The following is a 13593-nucleotide window of genomic DNA, read 5'->3' as shown; positions in this document are numbered from 1 at the left end:
CTCTATTCCGACTTTATGGATAGTGCCCCACTAGGCTATGTGCCTTGTCTACCTCTTTTTTATTCCCCTGCTAAGTCTTCATCAAGACTGGGGGTTGGTTACTTGGAATCCACTGGATTAAGAGTAACGAATCTTTCACATCGTCGAGTTAACATTACACTTCTGACGATCATCATCCCCACAGAGTATGCATTCAGTTTGCATCACTCCAAATTCTTGTCACGTTAACAATACACCTCTGACAAAACCCACTTATCAATCCTCGTCAATAGGATGATAAGTCCCCAAAGTTGCTCCAATTGCAACACAAATCCTGTCACGTTAACACTACACCTCTGACAAAATCAACTTATCGACTCTTTCCAATAGAGCGATAAGTTCTCAAAATTGCTTCCATAGCAATATCTTTCTTGTCACGTTAACACTACACCTCTGACAAAATCCACTTATCGACTCTCTTCAATAGAGCGATAGGTCCACAAACTCGTCAAGTTAACACCACACCTCTGACGACCAAATCAACTTATCGACTCTCTCCAATTGAGCGATAAGTTCTCAAAATTGCTTCCATAGCAATATCTTTCTTGTCACGTTAACACTACACCTCTGACAAAATCCGCTTATCGACTCTCTTCAATGGAGCGATAGGTCCACAAACTCGTCAAGTTAACACCACACCTCTGACGACCAAATCAACTTATCGACTCTCTTCAATAGAGCGATAGGTCCGTAAAATACTGTTATGTTAACATAACACCTCTAACAGTCAACCCCCCAATGAACTTGTTAATTCTTTCGGTGTTTCAAGCTACACAGGAAGAAATGACACCAAAAATCCATGCCTTCACGCATGGGGGACTTTATCTCGATCCCTAATTAGAGATAAGTCTGCATCTAACACATGCTGCCGGGTAGCCTATTCCCGCAATAATAGCAAAGCCTACGTATTCAATATCGTAGCAGGTCGTTATTAATAACGCCAAAATCCATGCCTTACACGCATGGGGAATTTTATCCTGAATCCTAAGTAGGGATAAGTCAATGTCTAACACACGTTGCCGGTTAGTCTTTTACCGTGAAAAGGACATCAAAATCCATGCCTCACACGCATGGGGGACTTTATCTTGATCCCTAAATAGAGATAAGTCTACGCCTAACACGCGTTGCCGGTTAGTCTTTTACCGTGAAAAGGACATCAAAATCCATGCCTCACACGCATGGGGGACTTTATCTCGATCCCTAAATAGAGATAAGTCTACGCCTAACACGCGTTGCCGGTTAGTCTTTTCCCGTCAAAATGACAAAGTCTATGTATTCAAAATCATAGCATCAAGACTAAGAGAGTTCATTCTCTTAGCACAACGTTACATGTGGAACGGACCTAGATAATTCACATGCTAGCCCGACTCAAACGGTAGTCGGTAAAGGCTTATCAAATCCGTTGATGGCTGAGGGTTTGCCAAAAATCCTACGCACATTTGCAGGCCCATCGGCTTAATAGATGTGAGTCGAGACTTAAAACAGATGCGCCAAAGACAAGTCTCAAAGACTTAGTCAAAAATGCACGGAAGCCACTTCCATGTCTTAAGTCAAAATGTTGACCCGCGATGCAAAAAACCAAACGCCGAGGTCACACCTGTGTTCCAAATTCAACATGCAACGGTGAAACCCGCATCTCAAGTTCAAAATGCAGGGTCCACCCCCACATTCCAGAAGCAGGATTATGGCACATACCTTCACACAGGTCCTGCATGGAAAATCCGTTCAACCAAGCTGCTTTCGAAGCGAGTGCAGAGAACAACTCCTTTGTGACAAGGAATCAACAGCTCCAAGATCAGAGTTGAGATCCAAAGTATTCCGAAAATTCGTCCCAGTCAACCGCGAACTTTCGAAAACTTTGGAGGGGGTTCTGTAGGCTGTCTAAAAATCACAATAGATAGCTTATCCCCCATCAAACACCGATGATGGAAGTTACAATCTGACGACTTCCAGTAGGCTACAATTTGAGGACCTTCACGACAACTGATGAAAACTCCAATTCAATAGCCTTCACAATCAACATCGGGAGTTACAATCTGACGACTCTCATATTTTCAAGGAGCCAAGACGAAGATTACAAGAGGACGATCTGTGCAAAGCTCTAGCAAAAGAGACTACAAATTGACGGTCTCTTCATATTAGAATGCAGATATCTCTCAAACCGTAAGGAATTTGGCAAAACGGAGGAAGCGAACCGAAGCCTTCGGCTTGGTTCGGATGGCCCCGTCTCGTCGAGATAGCCGATTTTCATATATAATTCGTCTAATTCCGACTTACGGTTTGAAAGTTATGACCTGTTCTTCGCAGCAAATTATGTTCTGAGGTCCGTCTGCAAGACTGGACTTCATCAGAACATTGGACTTAGCCTGAAGCCCGCCAAGCCCGCCTAAGGTTCGCCTCTGCATTACAGAGTCAAAGCGCACATGCTCAACTCTGCGTTTTCAACATCAAAACGCAGAGTTAATCGCTAAAACAGCACAACTGTGCGTTTTCAGCCTTTAAACAGGCTCAACTCTGCGTTTTCAGTCTAGAAACGCAGAGTTAATCTCTAAAACAGCACAACTGTGCGTTTTCAGCCTTTAAACAGGCTCAACTCTGCGTTTTCAGTCTAGAAACGCAGAGTTAATCTCTAAAACAGCACAACTGTGCGTTTTCAGCCTTTAAACAGGCCCAACTCTGCGTTTTTAGCCTAAAACGCAGAGTTCATCTCTAAAACGCATGCGGCCTGTGCGTTTCGACTCCCAGCGAGCGCCCAACTCTGCGTCTCATCTTTAAGACGCAGAGTTAAGGTCCGAACGCAAGCGGCCCTTGCGTTTTCAACTCCCAACAAGCGCCCAACTCTGCGTCTCATCAATAAGACGCAGAGTTAAGGCCCAGAACGCTGTTTTCAGCGTTTTGACTCGTTCAAAGCACTAACAGAACGGTTTCAAAACCGTTTTCCCCACTATTTCGGGAGCTGTTTAAGAGGGGGTGGTTACACCCCACTCAGCCCATGGAGGAGCTAATTAAGGGGGCAGTTTCCACCCCTAAATCCCCTATAAATAGTGGGAAACTCAACTGAGTTCGGGCTCTCCTTTTTGGCTGGCTTTTGGCTCTGGGCTCTGGGATCCTTCTTTTTGGGCAGCAAGGGGGCGATCGACGTTCATCCTCAGCAACGATCGACCACAGGAGCATTCCCTTGGCTTATAACCGACTTTCGGTTCAAATCAACTCTTTTTCAAGAGTTCAAACTCGTTCAGAGTTATCAACTCGATCAGAGTTCAAAACTTGCTCTGCAAGTTCTTCTAAAACTCGTCAGAGTTATCAACTCGATCAGAGTTCAAAACTTACTCTACGAGTTCTTCTAAAACTCGTTCAGAGTTATCAACTCGTCAAGAGTTATTTCAAAACTTGCCACGCAAGTTCTCCACAGCGTCAAATCGTGAGGAGAAGACATCGTTCCAGTGAATCAAGACGTTCGGATCGTCAACGAGAAGCAAACTCGACGCGAGCATTCGAGGGAGGCATCTCATCGCCACCGTGAAGAACCCAGAATTAAACAAAGGGGAGAATCAAATTCATTCTCCTCTCTTTTGTAATCGGAATCCAAATTGTAATTGATTTTGAGAGGAATACAAGTCAAATTTTCTTTCATTGTCTTTTTACTGCAAATTTCCAACAAACAATGGCATAGTTCTTTTAACTATGTTGCCCTTCATCCTACATGTCAATGATTTTATGGATGTTAAATAGCTTCCTACGTCATGTTTTGCTTTAGCTTCTCTGTAAGACACAATGAGTCATGATAATTCATTTTTTGTCGTCGTATTTTTTTAGCATTCTTTCTTACATGCTCTTCTAACATTGCAGAATAAATCAGTCCAGTAATTGTAGCGCTCAGGAATTCTGTTGCAGCTGCACAGACATGGAAACACCTGGCATAACCAATATTCTTAGTGGTATATATTTCATTGCTTCCATCCAGTGTAAATATCTGTTCATGATATATCAGCATTAAGAGTGATGTATCGCCTTCTATTTTTTTCTTTTTTTTTACATTTCACAGGATTGAACTTACTTCCCGGCTCGAAAAGGAAACTTACTATGGAAACTGAAGGCAAATGTGACGCAACACCTATGTTCTGTGAGAATTATTCAAATTTAGATCATAAATACAAGCGAGCAAAGCAGATGGATTCTGATATGTGTACTGTTGATGGCACAATAAATTCTCAAAGTGATGTAAGCGGACATAATTTACTTGGCTCCCTTCAGACTTCACCATCAGCTTGTGCGGTAGAAGGTTGCCTATCTAAAGGCTTTCAAGGTCGCCTTTCGGTAGGTTGCTGTTTTCAATTTGGTCAGAAGAGCGAGATTTCATTCACATAATTTATTCCAGATTCAAAAGGCTTGAGATACGCTGCGTGTCTTGTGTGTCGATTTCTTGAAGGCCTTTCTTTTGCTTTCTTAATGTCTTCGGCATTTTTTTGTACTTAACGTATGGTGCTCTTTACATCATCATTTTGTCAGTCTTTTGTCGCGCTTGGATATTACTGAATAAAAGTTTAAATATGTATTTCTTGTTCAATCTCTCTCTTCATCATATTCATTTTGATGCTTATCCATAGTGATTTGTTCTTTTTTTTTTGGAAAAAAAAAACACAGTTAACCAATGAACTTGATTGTATGCTGTTTTCGTTTCTAGTGTCTATTATTTGTTCATTCAGTGATAAGCTGAAGCTAAACTCATTTATTATTTGTTCATTCAGTGATAAGCTGAAGCTAAACTCATTTTGCATCCAGATTGATTTTGAAAATTCAAATAGATAAATTTGAAAGGGCCGTCTAAAACTTGGCCCGAAGAATATACTGTTGTTATTGAGTACATCTATGACCTCTCCAATGCATCACTCTGAACAATCTTGAGACTCCCAGATTCATGGTTTTAGTGTTACAGAAAGATTTCAATAAATTATCACCAATGCTATGAGTTACAGGTTGAAGTGCCTACAAAACCAAAGCCCACGACGATAAAAGCAATAGCTTGGAGGTAGATGTATATGTAGAAGCAGTCCTTTTTGAATGCCAGATCATAAGATGCACAAAAGAACAGGAAGACCGCAAACCCTAGTTCGGAGAAGTAAACCCTGAGAAACAAAACATAGTACACACTTAAATAAGTAGCATCTCATCCAAAACAAGTTCTTTTCCCTAGATTTGTTCTTACCTCTTCCTAGGCCTAATAGAAGTTAACTCAGGCACGCCATTTTCGGGCCTTGCCCTTAGCGCATCGCCTAATTTCTCTGTCACGACCCATTCATTCACATTTCCTGTCTCCATTAGGCCAATGACTGTTGCCTTCATCCGATGCATCGACATTACATTCTCAAAGAGAATCCAGAATGGCATTATATGAATAGACCTGTGACAAATAGGTAAAAAACTTTGCGTATCATAATATGGCCAGGCTTACGCAAAAGATTTATCATGTACGTTGCGTACCTTGGATTTCTAACAGCATTGAGGATAGTGATCGTTGTAGGGATGTACATCACACCCCATAAAGGAAGCGTGGCTTCTGGAACCATGAGGGATATTGGAATAACGATACAGTAGAAAGTGAAAGTGACGATATGGGATATAATCTTCCTCACAAGGAAAAAGCTGTATATCACATGTAGCTTCTTCCAAATAGACACTTCCTGCACAAAAATGTATCAAACATGTGAATGTGTTAAATGACTATGCTTCGTCGGTATTATATTACCCTAAAACCTTGTATATAAAAGGTCACCTTTGTCATCACCGTTTCCCACACCACTTTCCTGAATAAGTTTGCAGCACCACAAGTCCATCGATGTTGCTGATGGCGGTATGCCTGGAAAGTACTTGGAAGTTCGCTTTTAACCTGCACAGAACAAGGGCCAAAACTAATTCTCTATGAAACAAACTTTTCTTCATAGAGTTTCTTAATTTCCATTAAATCGAATACCTTAATGTCACCAACATATAAGAATTCCCACCCTCGTATGCTCGCTCGAACAGCTAAATCCATGTCCTCTACAGTAGTCCTATCTTTCCAGCCGCCAACTTCACTAATAGTTGATATTCTCCAAACACCAGCAGTCCCTAGAAATGATCAATATCGTCAGACGGCGTTGTTTCCTTCTATTTATTGAATGGAAATTTCGAAGAGAATTCTTTTTCTATCATCATAAACCAGCATTGGCTATGATTTGTAGATACAGGTATCATTGTGAGTGTCGTATTCAAATGCATGTTTAGATTCTTAGGCTCTCTTAAATTAGGAGGGCATGGGTATTTGTGCTCCTTTTTTATGAAATTTTACCTATTTACGTGCATTATACTGCATTTTTTTTTTATTTGTAGATAGAAAAATATTTAAGTGCCGACGCTAGAAGCTAAAAGCTCTAATGGTTCTACGATATCTTCTTATTCAAAGATTATATATGGCATAAAACACAATGCTAGGTTATCTGGTCAGTTTACTAAGATAGAATTCGAATTGAATCAAATAAATTTAAGGTGGTCAATTTATATAATAATCTTTTGTAATTTCTTCTGTTGAAATTGATACTATTTTGAAGATGAAGTTTTGTTTTTACCATTGAAGCCGAAGAAGGCATAGGTGGATGAACCTGCCTCTTGCTCCACTTTGAAATGGTAATCAAGAGAAATCTTCTGTATCCTCGTCATCAGGCATTCGTTGTAGTTCACTGCAAAATCGCCCGTTAAATTCCACGTCAGCAACTTCCTGTCAATTGCAGAAATAAATAAATCAGAGCGACTAGAAATTTCTGTGTTCTTAGGGTTCAGTTGAAGTCTGTATATGTGCAAAGAGACTTTAACATACTTTGGTCATGAACTAAGAAGTTATGTACAATGTCATGTCACAGTCAGTAGAGGAAACGAGGGTTTAGTTACTAGTACAATTTAGTTCTGTACAATGCCTTGTGAAATGAGGGTTGACTAGTAAAATTTGCACAATCATCTTATTGATCAGATATATAATTGAAAATCTTTTGTTTCATAAGCTTTATTGTGCATGAGATGAAGCATATTTCTGGAGGCAATTCACTGTAATTGATCTCTATATAACACAAGACTGCCTGAATTTCTGTCTTTTTTCTTTTTTTTTTCACTTTGCGATCTCAGATTAATTACCACTGCTTTTTATAATATAATCTGAATAAAATTTTATTTCTACTTGTAGCTTGCATATTTAAGATCACGGGAAAATTACGTAATTTCTTACCGAAATCCCATCGAGCCTGAACAAGAGCAATCCTAGAGTTGTGAACCAGGAAGGGGATGGTTTTCAAGAGAAAATCCGAGTCTGGCTGGAAATCAGCATCAAATATCGCAACGAATTCGCATTGCTGGACATAATCATGCTCCATTCCTTTCTTTAAAGCTCCCGCTTTGTACCCTTTCCTGTTGTTCCTGACTTCATAAGCGATCCTCACTCCTTTGCTTTGCCACACTCTGCATTCTTGTGCCACCAAATCCTTCAGGAAAAGATTGAAGTTAGCCACACATATTGCTCACAAACGAGGAGGCTTAGATTAATTGTCAATTTATGTTGTTTATCTTGCTTTTTTAGTGTGAGCTATGAAGAATTCATAGTAAATATTATCATCTACAGTTTGATTCAGCAACGTTAACATGTTTGGTTGGATGTAAAAACTACAGGAAAGTGTGGAAAATGCTGATATGTTGTGTTTCGTCATGAAAACTTTTTAGATGCCTTTTCTACTTATATCAGGTAACCACACAACCTTGTTCTCCCTTTAATTATTTCTAATGCCTATTATAGAAATATAGGGAATATGTACGTAAACTATTGTCTTTGTGCCTTTTGAAGTTTTTTAGTACCTATTCAAGAATTTGTTTGCTACTCTAAAGAGGAGCATCCGATTTCTTGATAATGATACCCCCACCAACGTGATGGGCATTATTAACCCCATTATTTAACACCAACGCGAGAGAGTACACAGTATCCGATATTAATTATTATCTTAATCAATGAGTAGCTGTTGAAAGAGTCATTTAATATGCACACCCTCCAATGTGGAGGTTTGTTATAACACTACCACTGACTGATCTTACATTAACTAATTATTATCTTAATCAATGAGCAGCATTTTAAAACAGTGCATGAAACCAGGGGAGAGAGTTAAGGTGTCACTGACCATGGCTCATCAAAAGAATACTTTGGCATGTGCATTGGATATCCTTTTGTTTTGGTAAATATGTCATAGGTTCATATGCTCGTGGAAGTGGAATTTGACTCCTAAATTTCTGATGTTATTACTCTATTGAGGAGAAATATGTGTATCCTAGTGTTAAATCCAAATAGTAGAAAGCGTGTGCAAAATATAATGAATCCGTATAAATAGTCTGCCTATTAATCAGTATGACCATCAACTTTAAGATTCGTGTTGAAACACTTGGAACTAGGGGTGAGCACGGTTCGGTTCAAACCGAAAAAACCGACCGAACCGACCCGAACCGACCCGAAAAAAGCGGTTTTATGAGTAAGGCGGTTCGGGTCGGGTTGACAATTTTTTAAACCGACCCGAACCGAACCAACCGAATATATTTGTGCCTTTGATTTGTGAGTTTATTACTGTGTTCGATCACCATGAATAGCAGTTGTAGGGAATTAATTCATACATAACCAATGTTCTAATGAGTCAGCTCCTTTTTTTGTCTCCACAAAGACCAAAGTCAAAGCTTGCTACACAAAGACAAAGCAAGTCCGTTACTAAAAAATTACAACGTCAGAGTCTAGTATTTAATCCAAAAGGACAAGTTACTTCACTTAAAAACAGTATGCATAGGGTAATAATAATATATAAAGATAAATTGAAGGGAAGTTATACTTGATGAAGTTAGAACCGAACAAACCGAACCGAACCGCACCGAACCGATTTGTAATGATTCGGTTCGGTTTTGAATTGTAGATGGTTCGGTTCGGTTGTTCAAATTTTGGTAAAAACCGACCCGAACCGAACCGTGCTCACCCCTACTTGGAACCTTCTTGTTCCATCTGATAACCCGATTTTCTATAGAGAGCCATCAACTTGTTTGTTTGTTTATTTGTTTGTTTGTTTTGTTTTGTTTTGTTTTTTTACGAGTAGGGCTATGGTAAATTGGTCTTATGCTAATGCCACTGACTTGTCCCAATCTTAGCTGCTATCTTAATTAATGGTTAACATTTTAAGACAGTGTGAAACCAAATGAGGTAGTCTAGTAAGGTGTGCAAATTTACTCACCAAACGAATGGAGTATGTCACATGTTATCTTTTCCTTTTGGAATTGCTTAAGACCAAAGAAAATAAGCGAAGTTATTTCTCAAAAGAAAGACGATAAGGCCAAGTTGGTGTGGGACTTGAAGACGGAACAGTCCCTTTTCCCATGGGAAATCTTATCACCTAATAAAATATTTAGGGAAAAATGCTTCCAGCCCCCAAAAGCCAAGTGAACATGCTTCCCACCCCCAGGACTTGGTCAATGGGTGTTTTACCCCTAAAAATAAAGAATCTGTTCTCTGAACCCCCAAAACACAAAACCCAATACATTAAAACATGTGAAGACCATAATACCCTTCTCTCTCTCTTTCTTTTTTTATTAAAATATGATGGAGGATTATTTTATTATTTTTGTTTTTTCTCTCTCTTTATCATGATGTACCAAGAGGATAGTTGAAATGATTGATGATGATTATTTTATTATTTTCGTTTTTTATTATTTTGGTTGTTTGTATTGGGAGGTTGTTAAAGTTACGGGTTGATTGTTAAGGTTACGGGTTGGTTGTTAAGGTTAAGGGTTTGTTGTTAATGTTATGAATCCTCTCTCTCTCTCTTTCTTTTTTTATTAAAATATGATGGGGATTATTTTATTATTTTTGTTTTCTCTCTCTCTTTATCATGATGTACCAAGAGGATAGTTGAAATGATTGATGAGGATTATTTTATTATTTTCGTATTTTATTATTTTGGTTGTTTGTATTGGGAGGTTGTTAAAGTTACGGGTTGATTGTTAAGGTTACGGGTTGGTTGTTAAGGTTAAGGGTTTGTTGTTAAGGTTGTGGATTTGTTGTTAAGGTTGTGGATTTGATTGTTAAGGTTACGGGTTGGTTGTTAAGGTTAAGGGTTTGTTGTTAAGGTTGTGAATCCTCTCTCTCTCTTTCTTTTTTTATTAAAATATGATGGGGATTATTTTATTATTTTTGTTTTCTCTCTCTCTTTATCATGATGTACCAAGAGGATAGTTGAAATGATTGATGAGGATTATTTTATTATTTTCGTTTTTTATTATTTTGGTTGTTTGTATTGGGAGGTTGTTAAAGTTACGGGTTGATTGTTAAGGTTACGGGTTGGTTGTTAAGGTTAAGGGTTTGTTGTTAAGGTTATGAATCCTCTCTCTCTCTCTTTCTTTTTTTATTAAAATATGATGGGGATTATTTTATTATTTTTGTTTTCTCTCTCTCTCTTTATCATGATGTACCAAGAGGATAGTTGAAATGATTGATGAGGATTATTTTATTATTTTTGTTTTTTATTATTTTGGTTGTTTGTATTGGGAGGTTGTTAAAGTTACGGGTTGATTGTTAAGGTTACGGGTTGGTTGTTAAGGTTAAGGGTTTGTTGTTAAGGTTATGAATCCTCTCTCTCTCTCTTTCTTTTTTTATTAAAATATGATGGGGATTATTTTATTATTTTTGTTTTCTCTCTCTCTTTATCATGATGTACCAAGAGGATAGTTGAAATGATTGATGAGGATTATTTTATTATTTTCGTAGAGAGAGAGAGAAATAATAAAATAATCATCATCATATTTTAATAAAAAAAGAAAGAGAGAGAGAATGGTATTATGGTCTTCACATGTTTTAATGTCTTGGGTTTTGTGTTTTGGGGGCTCAGAGAACAAAATCTTTATTTTTAGGGGTAAAACACTTATTGACCAAGTCTTGGGGGTGGGAAACACGTTCACTTGGCTTTTGGGGGCTGGAAGCATTTTTCCCAAATATTTATTATAAGTAGAAAATTCTCTATATAAAATCATATAGGAGAGGAAAATTAGCCAACACTAAATTAATGTAATCATCAACTTTAAAATTAGTGTTAAATAGGGGTTGTGTATAGTTCTCCGTCATAAGTTCACTCTTATATGTATTCACTAGTGTGCACCCCGTGCAAACCACATCTCCCTATTTTTTTAAGCACTGCATTTTAAACTTGCCTCATTCTAAGTTTTAATACATTTGATGTAATTATTATATGCTTAAAATTAGAAATCATATCTACTCCTCTATACTTAAAGAAGAGTCCAAGTATTAATTCATTTGATTTAGAAATCATATCTACTCCTCCATACTTAAAGAAAGATCCAAGTTTTAATACATGTAATTTTCTTTAATGTTTATGATACAGTAAATTTACTGTAGCATAAATGGTAACTTCAATAATAGATATTTGATTTATTGTTTATGCTATAATATTACAGACCCTACATATTTAATTTATTGTTTATGCTACAGTAGTATTTACTTTAGCATCAGCCGTAATTGTTTTGGAGGAATAGATTTGGGTGGGACCCATATCATGACTATGAGCCCCCTCCCTTGGATCACATGGACCGTGGCCACTTTAGATAAAGAAACTTCCATTGCAATACCTTGGTCTGCAAACTATATAACTTTATGTCAAAAGTATCGGCTATGATTTTGAGCAAGAAAGTTATTATTGGACCTCTCGTAATCTATTGATATTGACAGGGGAAGACAAAAGTGGTTGTGAGGCTCGTGAGTGTTTTAAACTTGAGCATAAAAAAAGAGTAAAGTGTAAGGGGCCAAAAATATATATATATTTCGTTTTCAAATTAAATATTGCTCCCTCAAAGAAATGAATTTCTTTAACTTCTTCTCTTTCTAGAGATGCTTCGACCCTTTTCTTTTTCTTGAATTTTGTAAACCAGTCGTTCTTCATGCAGTAACAAATAAAATTGCTGATTAATATGTAAGTAAAACAAAAAAGTAACAAAAGAAATTTCTGAAAAGCAAATACACGACAACTAATAAAGTGTTAGGTATCCCTGAGGAAAATATATTTAAAACTAAAAAAAAAGCGGAGGGGTTTGACATAAATTTACCTTGACAACCGGGTCCGTGGAGTCGTCGAGTACCTGGATTATTATTCGATCAGACGGCCACGTGAGCCCACATGCCGCTCCTATCGAATGCTTGTACACCTTCAACACAACTTTCTCATTTCCAAATAAATATTCGTGCATGCCAAAATTAAAATAAAAGATTTATTGTTATTATTATTATTATTATTTCGTGTGTTTAGGAGATGATTAAATGTCCGTTTGGTTAGAAATTATTTCCCCTTGAAAGTCTGTCAAAGTGTCACTTCTTTAGCAAGCGTTCAGTAAAATCGCTTCTAAAAGAGACGATTTTGCTTGAAAGCCCCCCAAAAAGTGACATTTTTGATATTTTTGATAGGCTTTCAAGAGAGCTTTCTCTCAAATACAGGGAACCAAACAGCCCTTAAGAAAATGGAAGGGAATCCTTTCCCTTCTCTTTCTTTACCCCCAATTTTAGGATAAAATTTTATTTCAATTTTACCCCTCATTCCCATTCTCTATCATTCTAAATGGAACTTCCAAATAAGGGTGCACTTATAGGGACCCAAAATTTGAGATCCAACGGGGGACAGGTGAGATGTTCCATCATGCATTCGGAGGGGGACACCTCACCTACCCTCCGGGTCCTCTATTTGGGATCTCTTATGCATTTTTGGCCAAACAAAAGTAAACTAAAATTTCACTTCCCCTCCCCCTTCTCTACCCTCCATCCAAACAGGCCGTAAGACAAATTACTGACCTCTTTCTCGTTGAACATAGGTATCTGGATCAAAACCATAGGGTACGCCGAGCTCCCCGTCTCCTCGTCCCCCCCAATCTCCTCCCATTTGTACCTTCTCTCCGGCTTTCGCCGCAGAAGTTTCACCACGATCTCCGTTACCAGCATGACGGACATGACTAGGCATATGACGATCATAGATTCCACGACCGGAGCCACTACATTCGATCGGACTTTCCTCCACGTAGCGTCGACGTGGCTCCGTATTCGTAGGCTCCTGCCGGCGCCGAGGAGCAGCCCAATACCGCTAACCAAATCGTCTGCGATCAAAAATAATAATAAAAATAAAAATAAAAATAAAAATATAGTTTATTACGTGATATTTGTAAACTACCGGTGCGAAGAAGGGTGAGATTAGGGCTTCCGCCCTCCACGGAGGCGGCGCCCGCCGCAAAGAGAAAGGCTGACGCTACGAGCAGTATCAGGGCTCCCATTTGCTTAATTTCCTCTTATTATTGGTGGGTTTCTTGAATCGGAGTTGTCTTTTCAAAGATGATATTTATGGTTTGCCTGGGGTTTCGGATTTCTCGGGGGAGGCGGCCGATGCCCCCTTGTTGTGGAGTGTGGTAGGGGGGATTGGCGGGGTGGTGGCGTGTGGATCACGTGCGTGATAATTTATGTTT

At 38.4% G+C, this 13593-nt stretch overlaps 2 protein-coding genes across 4 annotated transcripts in view; one reads left to right on the top strand and one right to left on the bottom strand.

Annotated features, from left to right (window-relative positions):
* Positions 1–7337, top strand: part of LOC109847171 — a 21701-nt gene extending 14364 nt beyond the window's left edge. For all 3 annotated transcript variants that reach the window (XM_020416414.1, XM_020416413.1, XM_020416415.1), the window contains exons 8-10: positions 3889–3977; positions 4085–4356; positions 7253–7337. In XM_020416414.1, coding sequence (XP_020272003.1) covers positions 3889–3977; positions 4085–4356; positions 7253–7330 — 439 coding nt within the window. In that variant the 3' untranslated portion in view covers positions 7331–7337. The remainder of the gene's footprint in view (positions 1–3888; positions 3978–4084; positions 4357–7252) is intronic.
* Positions 4917–13589, bottom strand: LOC109847170 (probable mannan synthase 4). The gene is made up of 10 exons (XM_020416412.1): positions 13305–13589; positions 12932–13230; positions 12196–12294; positions 7295–7547; positions 6645–6755; positions 6011–6147; positions 5813–5926; positions 5521–5720; positions 5246–5440; positions 4917–5165 (listed from the first exon to the last, which is right to left on the bottom strand). The coding sequence occupies exons 1-10, from the start codon at positions 13402–13404 to the stop codon at positions 5003–5005; spliced, it is 1671 nt and encodes a 556-aa protein (XP_020272001.1). The 5' UTR covers positions 13405–13589; the 3' UTR covers positions 4917–5002.

This window comes from Asparagus officinalis, chromosome 7 (assembly GCF_001876935.1).
Source record: "Asparagus officinalis chromosome 7, Aspof.V1, whole genome shotgun sequence".
Lineage (NCBI taxonomy): Eukaryota > Viridiplantae > Streptophyta > Magnoliopsida > Asparagales > Asparagaceae > Asparagus > Asparagus officinalis.
Note: the sequence above shows the minus strand (reverse complement) of the source record. Positions and strands in the feature narration are given on the sequence as shown.

Excerpts from the sequence above, each read along its gene's own strand:
- LOC109847170 (XM_020416412.1), bottom strand. The coding sequence starts at position 13,404 with ATGGGAGCCCTGATACTGCTCGTAGCGTCAGCCTTTCTCTTTGCGGCG. Across the intron at positions 7,548-12,195 it reads CCACGGACCCGGTTGTCAAG|GATTTGGTGGCACAAGAATG; the intron begins GTAAATTTATGT and ends CTTTTCCTGAAG. Across the intron at positions 5,721-5,812 it reads GGGAAACGGTGATGACAAAG|GAAGTGTCTATTTGGAAGAA; the intron begins GTGACCTTTTAT and ends ATTTTTGTGCAG.